This window comes from Callospermophilus lateralis, chromosome 18 (assembly GCF_048772815.1).
Source record: "Callospermophilus lateralis isolate mCalLat2 chromosome 18, mCalLat2.hap1, whole genome shotgun sequence".
Lineage (NCBI taxonomy): Eukaryota > Metazoa > Chordata > Mammalia > Rodentia > Sciuridae > Callospermophilus > Callospermophilus lateralis.
In genome coordinates, this window is record NC_135322.1 from 40,171,299 (window position 1) to 40,190,301 (window position 19,003).

At 54.5% G+C, this 19,003-nt stretch overlaps 2 protein-coding genes across 2 annotated transcripts in view; one reads left to right on the forward strand and one right to left on the reverse strand.

The window, feature by feature from the left end:
* The window catches only part of Gnao1 (G protein subunit alpha o1), a 155,594-nt gene extending 144,235 nt beyond the window's left edge, over positions 1–11,359 (forward strand). The window contains exons 7-9 of the mRNA XM_076837740.2: positions 5,830–5,983; positions 9,047–9,262; positions 10,254–11,359. Coding sequence (XP_076693855.1) covers positions 5,830–5,983; positions 9,047–9,234 — 342 coding nt within the window. The 3' untranslated portion in view covers positions 9,235–9,262; positions 10,254–11,359. The remainder of the gene's footprint in view (positions 1–5,829; positions 5,984–9,046; positions 9,263–10,253) is intronic.
* A 2,636-nt stretch (positions 11,360–13,995) lies between these two features.
* Positions 13,996–19,003, reverse strand: part of Amfr (autocrine motility factor receptor) — a 40,645-nt gene continuing 35,637 nt past the window's right edge. The window contains exons 13-14 of the mRNA XM_076838807.1: positions 16,412–16,596; positions 13,996–15,547 (exon numbers count right to left, since the gene is read on the reverse strand). Coding sequence (XP_076694922.1) covers positions 15,400–15,547; positions 16,412–16,596 — 333 coding nt within the window. The 3' untranslated portion in view covers positions 13,996–15,399. The remainder of the gene's footprint in view (positions 15,548–16,411; positions 16,597–19,003) is intronic.

Sequence of the window (19,003 nt, forward strand, 5' to 3'; positions counted from 1 at the left end):
CCTGAGCAAAAGGGGCTGGGGGTGCTTCTGTGTCCTGGCCCTGTCTAGGGCAGTGAGCACACCTCCCTCGCACTCCTGGCACCTCCAGTCAGCTGACACCACAGCCAGCAGCCCAGGAGGCCTGTTCACTTGTGTGGCGGACTGTGCCCAGGGACCAGACGGACTCCAGGAGGGCAAGGGCTGCCTCTTGAGGGCCTCTGCTTCCCTCCTTGAGCCCTGTGTCCTCCCAGCCTCACACAGTGTGGCTCATCTGGGCCAGGCAGGAGCCTGAACTCCCCTTGGGCTGCCCAGGAACCAGGAAGAGCCCCAGGCCCATGGCTCTGGCTCGTTGGTTTCAGCAGGCACAGAGCTGCAGGTGGTGCAGGGAGATCGGGACTTCCCTCTTGCCAAAAGCTGACAGAGACAGGGCCTCCAGCAGAGCCCTTCCCTGCCAACTGCAGGACCATCCCATCAGCCCAAACCCACTACCACTATGTCCACCTCCACCATGTTCTGGACCTTGTACCAGGTACGGGGATGTGGTGGAGGACAGGCCCTTACAGCCAACCACCTCAAGGTCTTACCAAGGCCATTTAGGTCATTTTGCCCCACACTGATGACATAGCTGATGCTTCCAGCATCACCACCCTGGGTGTGGCCAGCTGTGCTCATAACTGCCCGAGACTGTGACTGCAGATTCAAAAGCACCTGGCAAGAGGTGGGATAGTGGCCCAACCCCATCTCTAAGGCCATTACCCTGGTGGTAGAAGTCACTGACCCTGTAGCCCCAGAGCTCTCTCTCCAGGGGCAGTACAATGGCCAGAGTCCAGGCTGGAGTCAGGACATGTGTCCAGCCCTGCCACCTGCAGCATTGCAGGGAGGAGCCTGGCCTTCCAGGATGCCTCTCTCCTGTAGCTGCTCCGACCTGCTCAGTGTCTTGCGCCGTCCCAGCCGCCCTGCCCTGGCCTGCTGAGGCCGGGGGGACCTCAGCTGTCTGGTATAAGCCAGAGGGAGAGGGTGTCCAGCGAGACCCTCTCTCCTCTCCTTGTCATCAGAGCAGCTCCACCACCGGGAACAATCAGGGCGGCCGGTGAGGTCTGGCTCCGTCGTGGATGTGGTTGTGGGGGAGATGTTGGGAGTGACTGGACAAGGATGGGTCTCGTCCACAGTGGCTCTGTGTGTCCCCAGAGGGGCTGTGCTAAGCTCTGAGTGGCTCTGACCCAGCAGGTCGACGTCTAGGAAGGGTGCCTTTGCCAAACTCGTAAAAATGTGCCTATCACTGAGATGCCTGTGAGCAAGTTCTGTGCCCTGCGCAGCAGCTGTCCCTCTGCCTTCTCTGAGCACTAACAGACAGTCCCAAGGCTCTGGGGACTGGCTCAGGTGCTGTCCGCCTGAGGCTTAAGGAGGGCTCCATTGGACTCTATCGGGAACAGGGTATCAGTCGCAGTCTGAGCAGAGAGCCCAGCCTGGACCCCTCACCAGCAGCCCCGGCCTTCAGGGTCCTGTGACCACCTACTGTGGAGATCCTGCTCCTGGTGTGCTGTACCTCTCTCCCCGCTGACCCAGCAGAGCCCAGGCAGGAAACCTCCACCATGTCAGGTGCCAGGAGGCAGCTCTGCTCCCAGCCCGGCTCCACACCCACTGTGGGATCTGGAGGCACCCTGCTGGGTCGCCAGGGGTCGGCAGCCCTAAATCCCTCCACCCCGGCCCTATAAGTAGGCTGTCTGAAAACCCCAAAAAGGAAAGTCACCTCTCCCAAGCCCTCTCCTCCCATCAGCACAAGCCCTGCAGCTCCCTCCCACCTGTCGTCCATCAGTTAGTCCCCAGCGGCAGACACTGGAAGTCCTACCTACCTTTAGCCTGCACCCTTCCTCACCGCCCGTCCCTCTCATTCGCTCCCTCTGACCCAGCACACTCTTCTTGGCAAGTGATCCACCACCACCAGGGAGGGCCATTTAACGGGCCCTAGGTCTCCTTCCCCGTAGCAGCCTGCACACACCCCCTTTAGAGAAGCCTGGGGCCGGGGCCTCCTCTGAGCCTTGTGGAGGCCTTCAGGCACAACCTGGCACTTCTTAGGAACCAAGACCTGAGACTCTGGCTCTGTGGTCTCCAGGGGTTCCACCTGGGGTGCCAAAGATGGCACCCACAGACAGTTCACCGTGCAGGCCACAGGTCTACAGGGCAGCCCAGGGAACAGGGCCAGGTTGGAGCCATGCCATGGGCCTGTGGCAGGGTTCCCCAGCCTTACCCTCTCAGCAAGGAGTGTCCTGAACCTATCCTGCCTGGAGAGTAGAGCTGGGGACTCCAACAGGCCGCTCCCCAGCCAGATGAAGTCCCCTGTCAAGGAAGGGGCAGGCCAGGGCAAAAGCAGAAAGTCCAAAGTCCTGAAATTCTCCATCAGAGAGGGGCTCCCTCTGAAGGCGGCTCTCTGCCAGGCCCAGTGCACGAAGGCCATCTGGTTAACTGGGCCCTTCCGCAGCCCCACATGCCGCTCACATAGCCAGTTCTCACCTTCCCGGTGCCATGCCCGCCCTCCAGCTCCGGGCAGCAGCCCCTCACCTCCCTATCTCCCCTGCCTGCCGCTTCTGACCGGTCCTCTGGCTGCACCTCCTCTGCCTCCCAGAGCCTCCCCGCCACCCTGCAGCCTGCCTGCGCCCTCCCAGTCCCAGGCAGGGTGGGCTGGGGCTCCCACTCCTTCCTTAGCAGAACTGAATTAGGTACAGTGTCCCACCTCCCAACCCGGCCGCCACCACCCGCCCCGTATTAACTGTAATTTTGTAAGAAGAGTTGACTTGTTGGTTTAATAAATCTCTAGTTATTGTAATAATTTATTGGCTGCCGTAATGTATTTATTAGTCACCTACCGTTAATAAACAGTGCCAGCTCCTCTAGCGTAAGTGTGATGTGTTGTCAGTCAGTGCCAAGGAGCCTCCGCCAGGCGCACCCGCACAACACACGTCCTCGTGCCACCCCAGTCCTGGGGCTGTGGACAGCCTAGTGGCATGGGCAAGTCCTGCTGGGGACAGGGCTCCAGGTGCCCAGTCGCCCTGTCCACCTCAGGCTCTCTGGGAGGCAGGCAGGTGTGTCCTGGTCTGAGCTGCGTCCCAGTCCTGGTGTCCTGTGGGCTTGGTGCCGGCGTGATGGGGCTGCACAGCCGGGCGTGGCTATCCTGCTGCTCTCGGGCTCCACTGCAGCCTGGGCAGGTGGAGGAGATGACCCTGGGAACGGCTCCCAGTGGCTCCACAGAAAGGTGACTGTCCATCTGTGACTCCTGACTCCTCTTTTCTGAAGTGGTGAGGTCTCTGATTTCAACATACTTCCCTTTTAGGAAGCTGGTGGACACACGGTGCCCCGGCCCCTTGTTGACAGGCTCCAGAGGGACAGCAGTCAGGCCTGGGGCATGGGTTGAGGGTCTCAGTACCGCCGCCCCCTCCCCCAGTGGCTCCCTTCCTGAGCTTCCAGGACCAACCCTTGCCAGGGGCACTCCAAGGCCCTGTCCTCAACCAGGCCAGGTCTGACTGTGCGTGTCCTCTGCTCCCCAGAGCCCTCCCCAGCTCTGTGCTGCTCCATGGACTTTAGACCTTTGAAAATGTGTGTGTGTTGCTGCTCCCGCTAGATTGTAAGCTCTCTGAGGGCAGTAGGCTGGCCTGGTGGCCCCTTGGCTGTGTGGCCCAGCACAGGGCCTTGCACCCAAAGGCCAGTCAGGATCATCAATGTGAGCCTCGAGCAAGAGCACGCGTCTGCGCCTGCAGGCAGCAGGGCTGGGCCTCGGCAGGTGAGGCCCTACGCTCCTGGGGAGCTGGCCTGGATTGCTCCTCTAAACCTAAGCTTGGTGGCCTCTTGAGGAGGAGAACTTCAGTCCAGTGCATAGCCCCTGTTCTCGGCTCAGGTTGCCCTGGCAGCCACCTGTGGTTCCCTCTGGTCCTGGGAGTGCCCAGTGGCACTGCACCCCCAAGCCTCTGTGGAGCAAGGCAGTGCTGGGACACGGGAGCTGGGGAGCTGGGGACTGCTCACCTCTGGCTGTAGCTTTTCGTCTGTGTGGGACAGCTCTAGGACAGGGTGCCTCGTGGATCAGCAGGAGGGCTCGGCCCTCATGGAGGCCCAGGCGTGGGTCCACTTGACCCCTCGACCTCTGCTTGCGCTTTCCAGAGCAGATTCCACCATGATGGCAAAGGAGTCTTCCTCTTCCTTGACTGTGATGGTGTGAATGACGGGGAGTGGGCGATGCTGGGGGAGAAATGAGAACAAAATTTCCAGCCGCAGTTAGGAGGGTAAGGAGATCCTAAGCGGCGACTGGATGTGTTTGGCAGAATGGAAAGATAAAGCCATTTACCTCGGGTCCTACAGGGGGTGAGAACCGTGCTGACTGTCCAGGTGCCCCCGAGGGCAGCTGAGGGCTCAGCCTGCCCGGTCACCACCCTGACTGCAGCCGCAGGAACCAGAGCCCTGCTGTAACCCTGCGGTGTCGGGGAGGTAATTGAACAAGGACTGAGGATCTGGGGACCCGTCACTGGATGCTCAGACTGACTGGAAAAGCCACTGCTTGCATTCTGCCTCCAGCCAGAGCCTCAGCAAGCCTCTGTGGGGCTGGGGACCCAACCCAGGGCCTCCTGGAAGCCTCTACCACTGAGCTGTGCCACCAGTCTCTGCTCTCTAGGGTTCCAGCCGTGTCACCTCATTGTCCTCTAAGGGTTGATGAGTTTACATGACACAGCAAGGAGAAGAGCTGGGCACCATGTTGGCAGAGTGGTCCTCAATGACCAGCAGTGGCTACTTCATCCAGGGGGACGGCTGTGGCCACCAAGCCAGCTCCTACTGTTTGCTCATCCCAGAGGCCCCAAACTAACTCACCCTCAGCTAACAGTGTCCACAGTGTCCACCCCAGGTATCTTCTCTTTGCCATAACTTGTTTCAGTCTAAACTAGGGAGATGGAGTTGAGCCTGGCTTACTTGTGAACCTGGGCTTTGGACCCATGGAGTCAGGTTTATGGTGACAAGTTCCCAGGACTAAGATGGGGTTCTTGGGGACAACAAAAGACGCTATCCCTTCCCCCACATCCTTGTGCAGACAAGTGTGCCCCCCGTACTGCAAGAAACACATCACCCAAGTGAATATGCTTGGCGTCCCAAAGTAGAATTATCTGCCCTGGCCCAGGGGAAAGCCGGTCCTCCTAGGACTTGGCTTTACTCTGGGTCCCGTCACATTCATCTGTTGGCTGAGCAGCTCCCTTGTGTGGAGTGACATGGTCTTACAGCCCCTTGCAGTAAGGCATGGACAAGCCTGACCCAGCCAGAGGAGGTGTGCCCGGTCCCCCCGCATCCCTGAAGGAGCCCTAGGTGGGACCCCCTCCTCTGAGTGACAGCCCCAAGCATGCTGACAGCTGGGTGCAATGTTCCCCTCAGACCACGGGAGAGGCCCGGAGTCCCTCACCACTCCCAGAGGACCCTGCCCACCCCTGGGATGGTCCAGACATGCAGATCCAAAGCCCAGCTCCCCAGTTCTCGTCCAGCACCTCCCCAAGACCTTGCACGGGTGGGGGCTGTGCAGAGAGAAGATCCGGGTCAGCCTCAGCCAGAAATCCATGGTTGCTTCCCAGTCCCTTGTCGCCATTAGCCCTGAGGTGTGGTGTTCCGGTGCTGAGGTGCTCTGCAGATTGGAACGAGGACAGAGTCCAGTGTCCCAGCTCACAGGTTCTGTCTGTCAGCCTCTCGGAGGCACCCGGGACACTGGGGCCCCTGTGAGCTGCTGAATAGCCTGGGCCCTTTCCAAGCCTAATCCTGCTCTTCTCTTTCCCTGTCTGTGTCTCCTGGTGCTGTCTGTCTCCCTGTCTTCCCACCCTGGGGCTGCAGAACCGCATGCACGAGTCGCTCATGCTCTTCGACTCCATCTGCAACAACAAGTTCTTCATCGATACCTCTATCATCCTCTTCCTCAACAAGAAAGATCTCTTTGGTGAGAAGATCAAGAAGTCACCTTTGACCATCTGCTTTCCTGAATACGCAGGTGGGTGTCCTGGCAACCCTATGCAGGAGGAAGCCCCAGCCCTAGTGGGACCTGGGTCTCCCTCAAAAGGCATGAGCTGGAGTCTGACCACTGTGGGCTGCTCAGCCGGTGCTACTGGGGCCACCAGCTAGCAGGCCAGAGCAGGAGTGTGGCAGGGGTGTAGAGAAAAACACTCAGCACGGAGTCTTAAGAGGACAGTATCCTCTCCTGAGCTCTATGGGTCAGGACAGGTGACTCAGAGTGGCAAGGCAGGGCTGGGAGCTGTGGCGCAAGAGGCTGAGGCAGGAGGACTGCAAGTTCAAGGCCAGCCTCAGCAACTTAGCAAGACCCTGTCTCTAAATATAAATGGGCTGCGGATGTGGCTCAGTGGCTAAGTGCCCCTGGGTTCAGTCCCCAGTACTGAAGAAAAAAAGAATGGCATGACAGGGTTCAGGACAGGACGAGAAACGTCCCCTTCCCCTTTATTCCTAGTCTCAGGTCCTAGCAGGACAGCCTCCTAAAAATCTCATCAGGGGCCTGGCCTGTCCCCTTCCCAGGACAGCCCTGGGCCACACCTTACTCTTCCACAAAAAAAGGTGGACTCACACACAGCCTGAGGGGGCCTAGGCTCAGTTCAGCCCCCGTGTGCTTTGGTACAGTGACCATGTCATGTGTCACAGTCACCACAGTCTATGTGGCAGCCCAGGCTCAGCCAAAGCATCCCTCCCCTCCCCCACCCCGGCGTTTGGTGCTCATTCTCTCCCCTCTTCCCCTCCCCAGGTCTTTCCTCCAAATCAAACCACTCCACCTAGTGCGGGTCCACCCTGTCCCCTGCCTTCTCTGGGCTTCTTTTCCAACCTGGCTCTCCCAGGAACACACCACGGCCCCACAATGCAGCTCTTTCCAGATGGCTGCAGGAGGGAGGGTCTGCTGTCGGGGGGACCAAGTCTGGACTGTTGCAAAAGCCCAGGAGCAGGCTGATGAGATACTGGGGCCCGGCCCAGCTCTCTGGGGACCAGAAAGTTTTAGGGGTCTCTGGGGTGGACCCACCTTTGCATGCTGAGGAGAACCGAGGCCTCGCCATCCTCAGTTAAGGGCACAGGTTGGCTCAGCCAGGAACCTGCTCACCAACGCCACCCCCAAGTTGTCACAATCTGGAACACGAGTGTGAAGAAGGGCCTGTCTCCTCACTGATGTTCCACACGGCCTGCCCAACCCAGGGTGCAGCGGGGGAGGCCCGGTAGGGACTGGGTCAGCCCAGTGTCAGGAGCACAAAGTCTCCCACCGAGCAATCGTCAGCGCCACCTCTGGAGCCAGGCCTCCCGCAGCTCTGGGCAAGTGACTGAATCCCCTGAGCCTCATTTTTATCAGGCTCCACAGTAGATCACCCCATGGGGTGGTCACCCCCACATTCCAGCAGCCCGCACAGGCCAGTGCCACCCTCAGGGGCAGGCCCAACCCTCCGGCTCTCCTGTGTAGTGTCCTGCTGGAGCCTGACTTGGGATGTGGCCTGAGGAGTGGTCAGTGGGTCTCACTGCTGGATAGTGTGGACACTGGGCAACTCCCTGTTGATGTCCCCAGCAAAAGCCAGTCTGGATTGGCCATGTCTGAGATCCCCAGGGCCTTCCATGGCATCCTGAGTTCAAACCACACAGATGGCAAACAGTCACCACACCATGGCCCCAGGGCGGGACAGGCCTGGGAGACACAGAACAGCTGGGGGTGAGGGGCAGTGGCTGACTGCCTCAGGGGCCGAGTGCCCAGCACTGGCAGCTGTGGGACTTCGTCAGATCGCAGGACTTGGCAGACGTGCACAGTGGGTGTCCCCATCATCCGGGCACTTTCCGATACTGCCTTTGTCCCAGGGTCCACCTGCGTCTCTTGGCCTGGAAGTTCTGCTGAGCTCAGTGTTCAGTGTGCATCCACTCTCAGTCTCTCTGCTTCTGGGGATCATCCCAACCCCAGGGACGTCCCCACCTGTCACCCTCACGACGGCTTGTCCCTGGCCTGGAGCTGCCTTTTGAGTGTCTTTAAAGGAGAGGAGAGAAATCCTTGCTGCTGATCTGAGAGCCTAACCCAGCCACCCCGCTCTGTCCTTACGCTGCCCACAGGACAGGGCAGGGTGGAAGGGATCCTCCCACTCACCCCAAGTGACATTGGGCCATTTCTATCCTGGGCCAGATTCTGGGAGCACTGAGGAAAATGGGGCATCTTCCGTTGAAGGGTGTCCCTCCATCAGGGCACAACCACAGGGTGGGATTGTGGCCAGTGGGAAAACGCCTTGCGTGTGCACAGGTGTGTCCTGCTATTTGCAGTCAGCACCAGCCAGGGTCCAGGTGACACCTAAGGAATTGCTGGGAGTGGTGAGGGGCCCAGCTGGTCACACATGCCGATACCCGCTTTAAATTCCAAGTGCTCCCACATCCGGCCACTGTAAGCACCAAGAGCTGGAACTGCTGAGAGATGCCCTCAGCCCCACAGAGTGACCTATTGCAGGAACCCACTAAGGACAGAGCCCAGGCCCCACTCAACGTCCACCACCCTCGAGACCCCAGAGTCCTGCCCCTGCTGGGCAGCTCCCTCATCAGACTTTATTTTCTTGGTTTATGAGAATCAACAGGACTGGTCTAGATCGTGGCAGGTGTTCAGTTGTTCCTTTAGAAAGTAGAAAAGGGTGATCTGTGGCCATTGTACCCCCAGAGGCCCGGCGAAGATCCCTTGTGCAAAAGAACCCAAGAAGTCAGAAGCCAGGCAGATACTAAGCCTTACAAAGTTGTTGTTGTTTTAACATTTTTAGCTGAGAGTGGACACAGCATCTTTATTATCGTTTTTTTATGTGGTGCTGAGAATCAAACCCAGGGCCTCCCACATGCTAGGCAAGCGCTCTACCTCTGAGCCAGTACCCCAGCCCCCACAGTTTTTAATTTGAAATGGAATGACTGGAGAGTAGTTCCTCTAGTCCCTTCCTCTGTCCCATCCCACTTCTGGAACCTGCCACAAACCACTTCTCTCTCCTCTGTGTGCCCCCCACCCAGTCCCCACCATGCTCACGGGGGCCTCGGCCCTGTCTTCTGTCTCTTACAGGCTCCAATACCTATGAAGATGCAGCTGCCTACATCCAAACACAGTTTGAAAGCAAAAACCGCTCACCCAACAAAGAAATTTATTGTCACATGACTTGTGCCACAGACACGAATAATATCCAGGTGGTATTCGACGCTGTCACCGACATCATCATTGCCAACAACCTCCGGGGCTGCGGCTTGTACTGACCTCTTGTCCTGTATAGCAACCTATTTGGTAATGATTCCAGCACTCAGAACAGCTTGTGCGTACACACACACACACACACACACACAACACCACTAACAAATGCAAGTTGGTAAATAAACTTTAAAGAGGCATAACAAAACCTTATATATACACAAATATATATTAGAAAAATCTTTTTAGTTTGTACTAGAAAGAGCCGTGGACAGAACTGACCGCCATCCCATAGCTCACCGAGGCTTTCCTGGGACGGCGCAGGACAGTGCACACGTGTGTGTGCACACACCCCCGTGCACACACTCACGTGTATTGGGAGCCTGGTTGGCAAATCGGTCCTTCTCAGGACAGCCTGGGGTCTTCGTTTCTAAGACCCACTTCTGTGAGCAGGGGGAGGGCAGAGGAAGGCCAGGCCCGGCCCAGCGTGGTCCCCTGCCCTCCACCCACACAGGCAGTGCGGTCAGTTCTGTCCCTGCTCTTATGCGGATTCCAAAACCCTTTAAGAAAATGGCCAACGCCCTACACATCTCCCGACCCCAGACCCACAACAACAGAAAATCTTGAGGTCACTTCTCTAGGGGTGGTGGTGGTTGTTAATTTTGAGAATTTAGAAGAATCATTGCTCTGATCAATCCACTGTCTCCTGAGTTTTCTTTTTTCATGTAACAAGACCAGAATCAGAGAACCGGGAGACTTGGTCTGCTTTCTAAAGCAGCCAAGGGGAGGGACTTGTGGAGTTGAAGCCGGCTTCCCTCCCAGAGCGCCCTGGGGACAGAAGGGCCAGGAGGCATCCGAGTGGCCCAGGGGAGGGCTGGACTTGTAGACCAGACCAGAGTCGCGTCCCGTGGGCCGAGGTTTCCCAGGGCGGCTGGGATGGGCTTCACTGGAGCCCTGGAGCCTGAGAGGCCATCCCGTCTGGCCCACCCCAGCCTCAGTTAAAATGTTCTAGGGTGTTTTGTTGGTTGGTTGGTTTTTAAAATGGAAGAAAATGGTCAGACTGGACCCCTTATCTCTCTCTCTGCAGACTGCTTCACGGACTCTTTGCTGTTGACGTTGATCTCCTGGTAGCATGACCTTTGGGCCTTTGTAAGACACACAGCCTTTCTGTACCAAGCCCCTGTCTAACCTACGACCCCAGAGTGACTGACGGCTGTGTATTTCTGTAGAATGCTGTAGAATCCGGTTTTAGTTCAGTCTTTACATTTAGAATTTGAAAGAAAAACAAAACAAAATATTTCTCATGTGCTTTGTAGTTTAAAAAAAAAAAAAAAGAAGACAAAGGAAAACTTACCATTTCACCCGTATTTCTTTATCTTTTGAAATAGAGAACGTACACACGAGCACCCACGCCCTCCCCTCCCGGTGTGGCGCGGCCCAGGCTCGTCTGCCACCAGGGCCGGTGGGTGCATTTGCTGGCAGGAGCGCTCCTGGGTGGGGCTCTCCAGAGCCACAGGCCACTGCAAACCCTGCTGCCCGTGAGCCACCCAAAGACCGCAGACACCACCGAGGGGTGGCATGCTCCTGTCCCCAGCCCTGCACTCCAGCCACACCCTGACTCCAGGTTTGTATAGAAAAAGCACAGCCCTCCCGGCCAGCAGCTGCCCAGCCCAGCCGGGTCCTGTAGCAAGATGGCCCGAGCAGAGCACCGGTTCCTGCCAGGTCCCCTTTCTTCAGAGTCCCTTTGTAATTTTTTTTTTCCTTTTTGTCCTGATGACAAAAAAGAAAGTCTTGGTATCTCGCGGCCTTCGGGAAAGGGGTTGCATCCTCCCTTGGCATTCTGGGCCTCGGCCTCTGGGCGACGCTGTCCTCCCGTGTGTGCCCTCCCCCACTTTCCTCCGTTTCAACGTGACCCGTGTTCCCTCTTTCTCATGTGGGGATGTTTGTGATGCAGACAAAAAGAAAAAAAAATTTTTTTTAACTACCACAAGATGGAAGAAAAACACACACACACACACAAAATAAAAATAAAAAAAGATGGAATGTAGTGTTTACATTAAAGCCACCGTTTTCATGATCAGCCCTATGTCATTTCTACTCTGACTAGTGTCCCAACCCCAGACCTCTTCACGGTTTCACTTTTAAGACTTAATAAATTTGCTGAAGACCAGTCACAGCCATTTCAAATAAAGAGGAGGCAAAAAGAAAAACCACAAAAAATTAAAAATATAGAAAAAAAAAACTTGAAAAAAAAAAAAGAAAAAAAAAGCCCACGGGTCTTTCTAAGCCTTTCTATTCCCAATCGGTGAGGTTTCTGTGATATCTTACACACTGCCAGTCTACTTCTCTAATGGAAAATTCATGTGTAGCTCAATAAAGAGAATGTTTGTCTGTATTTCTGCGTCTCACCCTCTGCCTTCCACTCTGTGAGGTTGCCTGGGATGGAGAGGGAGGGAGGGACACTGGACTTGGCCACAGGCTGGTGGGGAGGAATCCCAGGACCTTCTGTGGCCCCCTCTGTGCTGTGACTGGGGTGCCAGTTCAGAGCATAGACAGTAGTGTAGCTGCTTGGTGTCCCCTGGGAAGGCAGGCAGGGGAATAGGCCACTTCCTGGCTGTAGATGACCTCTTCTTCCTGGCTCCAGGCCCTTCCACTGACAGCTGGTTGTAGTCTCTGGTGGGTCTGAGGATTAGGAAGGCAGAACATGGAGGGTCCCCAATCTTCTGTCTCCAGGGTTCCCACCACAGTGGAAGAATCGGTCATCCCAAGGAGGCCAAATTGCCTGGGCCCTCTGCACCCAAGGGGTCTCATCTACTCAAGAGCCAAGGACAAGCTTGGGACCCGTTAGACTGGCCAGGAAGGTGTCCCTCCATTTTTGTCTGCAGGCCAAACACACAAGGGGGACCAGGGAGCACTCTCCTGACCCCCAACCCCTTGCATTTCCTGCCATGTTTAAAGAGGTAGAAGCTCCCCAGAGATCTGTTTATTGGAATCCTCTCTGCATCCCCTTTCTGATAAGGGGAATTACCAACTCAGAAAGACCTCTCCCTGACACATGCCATTTGTCATTTAGTGGGGACAGACATAGGGGGTGTTACTGTTTTAGAAACTGGGAAGACCAAGAGGCGCGTGCCACCAATAACACACGACCTGAATCAATGTCCTCCCCAGCCCCTCTGCCAGCCCACGCCTCCTTCTCCAGTGCTTCCCTCCACCTCCCTTCACCTGACCTGCTCGCTGCAGAGTGGGGCACCCAACCCACCATCTGTGTTGACAGAGAGGTTTGCAATTCAGGCTACACCTCCACTTCTAATGCTGGTCTTGGAGGCCATATGAAAGCCCAAATGGAAGGCTGAAGGAAACTAGGGCATTTTCTACTACATGTGATGTATCTGAATCTCTCTAAACACTACCCATCTGCTAACAGGGCTTTTCCCCAACTTTCAAATGAATTTTGTAGATAAAACCAACATTTTTCTTTTCCATTTCTGAAGATGAAACCCAGGGCCTCAGGCATGCAGACAAGTGCTCTACCACACCCCCAGCCCTGCCTTATCTTTCTTACAAGGGAAGTCAGGAAACTTTTTTTTTAGGAAAGGATGCAGGGAAAAGACCAACGGAACTAGAATAAGAACCATGAGGGCAGAACCTAACATCGATCCTAACGTGCAACTAGAGTTAGAACCACTTCTAGCAGAAAGCAGCAGCGCTGACGTGGACAACCCAAGGTTGGAGGGCCTTACAGGACAGGCAGGGGCTACTCCTTGGCGAGCTCCCTGCAGGGACACGGTCCCCTTCCTACTCCCACCCTGCTTCCATAGAGTTCTCAGGGCCCTTTCCTGTAGTCCCTATGCAGAGGCTGCAGACAAGAGCAAGCGTCTGCACAAATTAAGTGGGAGGCGGGGCCCAGAAGGCCACCTAACACCTAAGAGTCCCATCAACACCAGTGAGGCATCCACATGGATCATGGCTCTCTCTGGTATCTAAACGTTCCAAATTTTGGAAAAGAAAACCAAGGACCCATTAAGCAAATGGAGGGGGAACTCAGACTGGTTCCCAGAGCCCAGAGAGGGCGTCTCTACCATGCGCCAGAGCACTCCTGCCAGACACGGAGCTCCGGACTACAGCGCCGTGACGCATGCGCCAAGCAGTAGCTGCCCCTCCTGCCATAGGAGGTGGTGCCCTTCCTCTTGATTGTCCCCGCACCTAAGAAGTCCACACTCCCGAGCCCGGTTGGCAACCCAGAAGCCTGCTCCAGCTCTGCTACTCCAGGGCTGAGCTCCAGGGCAAGCCGGTGACCCCGTGGCAGCCAGGAGAGTGAAAGCGGGCGTAGAGGAGCCCGCCCACTCTCACCAGCAGTCCCCTTAGCACCGCCTCGAGGGGGCCAGAAGCAGTGAGAGCTGGGGCCTTCTGTAGCACCCAGAATCCTTTCCTGTCCAGGTGCAAAAGCCAAGGGTGACCTGGGACTTCCTTCTTAGACCACCTTATGCTATTGAAGGCACTTCTGCTTGGACCTCTACTGCATTCTACTCCCCAGTGTCTCAAGGCCCTCTAAAGTGACCTACACAATTTTCTCTTCTCATACATCTGAAACCTTAAGAACACAAGGAATGACATGATTCAAGGAAATAAAATCTCCCCATTTTCCTTGAAAAGATAAATACAAGACAAAGAAACACTCGGTGCTGCCTTCTCCCAATACAACAGGACGTGAAATGCTCTCCTCCCGATCAGAGATGAAAAAATCCCGAACAGCAGACCCAAAACAAAATGGGAATCGGTGCCTGCACCACCGAAAAACCTGCCTCAGAGTCCAGCCACACGACACATTAGAAGAGTTTCCTTTTTATTATTATTATTGTTTTACAATAAAAACAAATAGCTATGCTCTCAGCAAAACAAAACAAATTTTTTAAAAATCACAGAAATTTACTAACAGCATTTCAAGGTAAGGCTTTTGAAAGATTTGTTGAAATAAATTATCTCTGCCTACATATTTACCTATCACCCTTTTTTTCAATTACGTGTCAACATCCTAAAAACTTTCAGTTATGTAAAATACATTTACCTTTACCAATAATTTTAGATAATACTGGATTCTTCCAAAAAGGACTACCATAAACTATGCTTTCAAACATTTAAAAAAAAAAAAAAAAACTTAATCCAATGGGACATAAAACTGAACTATGTAACCTATGATTGCATGTTTCAGATCCTTCAACACGTGAAGGATGCGAAGCCCCCACCTGGTCTGCCGCGAGGCACTGGGCTCACCATCCTACCTTTCTAAGTTGCACTAAACCAACAGGAACAAAGTGAAGGAAACGGAGGGCTCCATGGAAGAAAGATAGGAAAGGTATCTTATTTCTTCAACATCGCCCTCCACAGTCTACTCTTCCCTCTTGCAAGGCCCACCTCTTCTCCAAGGACCACGCCCACGGGCTCTGGCATTGCCTCATTTAGTTGACCAACCTCAAACCAAAGCTTGCTGCTTGACCTTCCTCATGTCCACAGGGGACAAGAAATGGGGAGGAGCAGGACGCCTGAGGGCAAGCTCACTGATGCAGGAGCACCAGAGTGACCGGAAGTAAAGCCAGCTGTGGACCGGGATGCGGGTCAGCCCTGGGTGTCCAGGGACGAAGGGGTCAAGGCCTCACATTCTGTAGCCCTGGGCTTTCCCTCTCGACTCCAGGAGTCAAACCAGGAGCTCTCTGACAGATGCCCTGCTGGCCCAGGGGCCCTGGAACCTGTGGTCTGGCCTCTGGAACACTCTTCCTCACTAAGGACAGCAGTGACAACAGATCTCCTCCATGGTGTGGGGTCGGGCTTGGGCTGTGCATCTGCTCACCGAGTCTGTGCACCCTCCCCCAGTGCTCTCCTGCCAGACACTCCAGCGCCATGACGCATGCGCAAAGCAGTAGCTGCAGCCTCCTGCTGTAGGCAGGTGGTGCCCACTTCCTCTTGATCGTCCCCACACCTAAGAAGTCCAGTCAACGCAGAAGAGATCATGCCTAGAGTTAAAATGTGCAGTGTTTCTAAGGGAAAAGAAATGTCACGTAGAAAGTATTACAAAGGAGGATTAAATCTGTCAGCTGTCCAAACACTATTAAGACACGTGCTTTATACAGCGCAATGCAGTCGGCCTGCTTCTTCACACGCAGGCAGCACTGGGTAGGCCACTCCTGGTCGGGCGCAGGGCTCGGGAAGAGGTGGCTGAGGAAGATGAGGAAGTGCTAGGAGGTCTGCTGCTTCTGAAGCCTCCGCTCGGCAGCAGCGGCTAGCATCCTTCGACGCAGGGTCACAGGGTCAGAGGACGTGCCTTCTGAGGGGACAAAGCTCTCTGAGGCTGAGCCATCTTCAGAACTTTTATTCAAGAATCGCCTACGAAGACAAAAGTCACATGAGAGATGGAAGCTCTGGAACACATACAGAATGTGGCTTCATTTAGATTTCCCCCTCTCCAGGTACCTCATGAAGCTGCCTCTCAGAACTATCCCATGGAAAGGACATCTGCTATCTGTGGGATAGACATGGGCTCAGTGGCAGAGCGCTGGCCTCATCTGCATAAAGCCCTGGGTTCAACCCCCACAGGAGGGAGGGAAGGACGCCTGTCTCTGAACAGAAGGGGGCTATCCAGTCTCAGCATCCTCTCATCTGCCCAAAGAAACGGCGCAGGGACCCACAGTTTTGTGTAGGGCCCAAAATCCACCCAGATGAACGCATGCTGGCCCTGTCCTCAGGAACTGAAACAGAGAGCGCCTATCCACCCACAGGAACAGCACATGCTCCAACTGCCACCAACCACGGTGGGACACAGGTACTCAGACACTGTGGTCTGAGATGCATAGTGGTCAAGAGGGACATTGGAAGCCAGATCGCAGGCCTGGGCGGTGTGAACCTCCCTGGGCCTCGGTTTCCTGGCTGTCCATTTCTCAAATGGGCATAAATAACAGTGCTCCTTCCCAGAGCTGGTAAGAGAACTAAGGTAATGAATGCAAAAGGCTTGGGACACTCAGCAAATCTGCGCGCATGTGGCTGCTATGTTCGCTTGAGATGACCACCCCAAGGTACCAGCTGGCCTCAGTGTGGCCAGATCCTCTGCTGTTTCCAGAGGGGCTTGAAATTGGAGTTTTTAGGACATGCAATGGTTTTTCAATGCTGTCACCAGTTTAGAAGGGGGCTGATGTGAACTGGCATGCAGGGCCTGCAGCCCCTGGTTTCTGAGTGCAGTAGAAGGCAACTCACTTCCGAGCCTGCTGCAGGAGGTCGTCCTTGCGCTGGACCAACATGCGCTGTCTCTCGTCAGCAGACTTGGAGAAGCGGCTCCCCCGAGCCTCAAAGTCTTCCACCTCACTGGACTCCACATCCACTTCACTGAAGTCCAAGTTCTCCTCCAGGCGAGGACTGAGGTCCAATGGCACACGCTCAGTCTGGACAGAGGGAGGAGCTGTGAGCACAGGCCACGCCCCCTAGACAAGGCACTCCTCAACAGGCGTAGTCTGGACTGACAGCAGGGACTGCTACCAGGCAAGGAGGCTGAGTCTGGGACACACGTACACTGGAAATTCAGGCTCCTTGAGGGCGGGCCTGTGTATGACTCGTGCTAGCAAGTCACACCATGTTCAATATCATAAGGAAAGGACCGCCAGTATGAAAAACAGAAGCCGTTCCAAACCGGACCCTTGGAATGTGACAATAGGCAACTGCTAGCTTGCATTCTGAGAATTCTGTTCAATTCTACTAATTGCTCGAGAATTTAAACAAGTTTCATCACAGCTGCTACATGAAGTTTATACCTTCACTTAGCAAACAGAGTTGAATAGGTAAAGGGTAAATGCTAAGGACCTTTTCTAAAAAAACAAAACAAAACAAAAAACACAGAGATAATAAATTATGTGGTTCCTTGTGTAACAGGACTTAAAATGGGACATTTTCTTGATTTGGGCTGAAGCTCCAGCAGCCAAGACAAGACCTAAGTATCCTCAAGCAGATACCGCCATCTATGCCACTCATACTCCCAGGTGCAGCCCACCACCCACCCCCAGGCCACCAGAAAGCTGAGGGCAGACTGTTCCATTTCTCAGTTGCTGAGGTAGGTGCTCTTCCATCAGCCATCCTTACCACCTCCCTTCCTGCTTTCAGCCAAGCCCGAAAGGGGACTTTAAGAGAGCCAAATGGCAGAGAGCCTGACTCAATTCTCCTGGAGCTCCGGGGACACAGGGACAAGTGACTTGAGAAATCTAAAGGAAGGAAACTGGATGTAGCAGACCACAAAAATGGGAGCAGGTTCTATATCCCCCAACTACAGGCAGACACTGTCCTGGGATCAGGGGGTCCTTGTAGGAGGGAACTAGTCTGAGATTATAAAACAGAGACTTTCCCCAAAAGGACCACTTAGGGGGTAATATGACCCCCAGGAAGGTAGGGGTGCACTACCCCTCCATAAAGGGCCTTAAGTTCAAGGAGAGTCTTACTGTCTGAGGAGGTTCTGAAGCAAGCTGGGGCAGGGTTAACATCTGCACACACCCCCAACATCCTGGGATCATACTGCCCCATCCTAAACTTCCCCAAGCCTGACCCCAGAGGTGCTTAGAAAGAACAGCTAAGTGAACAGAGGCGGTGGGAGAAAGAAAACCCAAGCCCCCCTCAGCCTTGCCCTGCACAGGCTTTCAGGCCTGACTAGCAGCCTCAGCCGGGGATGGAATGCATAGGGCAGATGTGACCACTGGACCAGACTGAGGCTTTAATGATAAAGCCTTGTTATACAAGGACTTTGCACTTCCTGTGAAAGATCAAACATGTTACACAGCAATTTCCTTACAAAATAAGTACTTTCCTACACTATATTTTTAAAAATTCAGAAATCTTCATGCTAACTCTGAAAACCAAGTTGGGGAGTAGGAACTGAAATTAAATGTGCTGTGATCACAGGTGCCCACAAACCACTCCAGAGTTCTTATCTCTGTTAAGCTAGCTATCCAAAAACTAAAAATGCATAAACGGTCACCTTTTTCAGAAGGCACATGCCATTTTCAAACAATGCACCAATTATGGATTTGGATATGAAAACTTTGTCCTAGTAACAGACCTGAGAAAATCCTGGTACTTTTGAGTTTCCTATTTGCAGGGAAACCCACAAGAGGTGTGAGGAGCCTCCCTGTGGCTTGTCAGTGAAAGTCACTGCTTTCAAAAAGCCCTGGCCACATCAGGAGGCAGCAGCACCTCCTGTGGCCAGAGCTCCACATGCAGCACGCTGGCACACTGCCACACCCCACACGTGGCCAGAGCTCCACGTGCAGGGTGCCAGTTCCCTGCCACACCCCACACATGTGTACACGAGGATGAGGGTGTTTGGCTATTATTTCAGTCTTTGGAGAAAGTGTTCTACAAATATGGTAACTGGCCAGGCATGGTGGCACCTGAAACCCCAGTAACTCAGGAGACTGAGGGAGGAGGAGCACAAGTTCACAGCTAGTCTGGGCAACTTAGCAAGCCTGGCTCAAAAAATAAGAAGGGTTAGAGAGTGAATGTAGCTCAGTATTCAGAGTGTCTCAGGTTCAATCCCTAGTAATGAAAAAAAGAAAGAAGTACCGTAACTGATGGAGGAAATGGAAATGGAGTGGAGGTGCCAGCTAAGGGCAGGGCGGTATGCCTCTGCCACAGAGAGGGGCTGCTTCCCCAAGTGGGTATCCAGACAGAGTGGTTCCCAGACAGCCATGCCTCCCCAACCCCACTTGGCTCAGGAATCTTGTTTTGGCAAAATCCATGGAAGTTCCTGAAAATCCTGAGTTGAGTAAACAAGATATGGAGGACAGCACCTCAGTGGCTCAGGTCCTC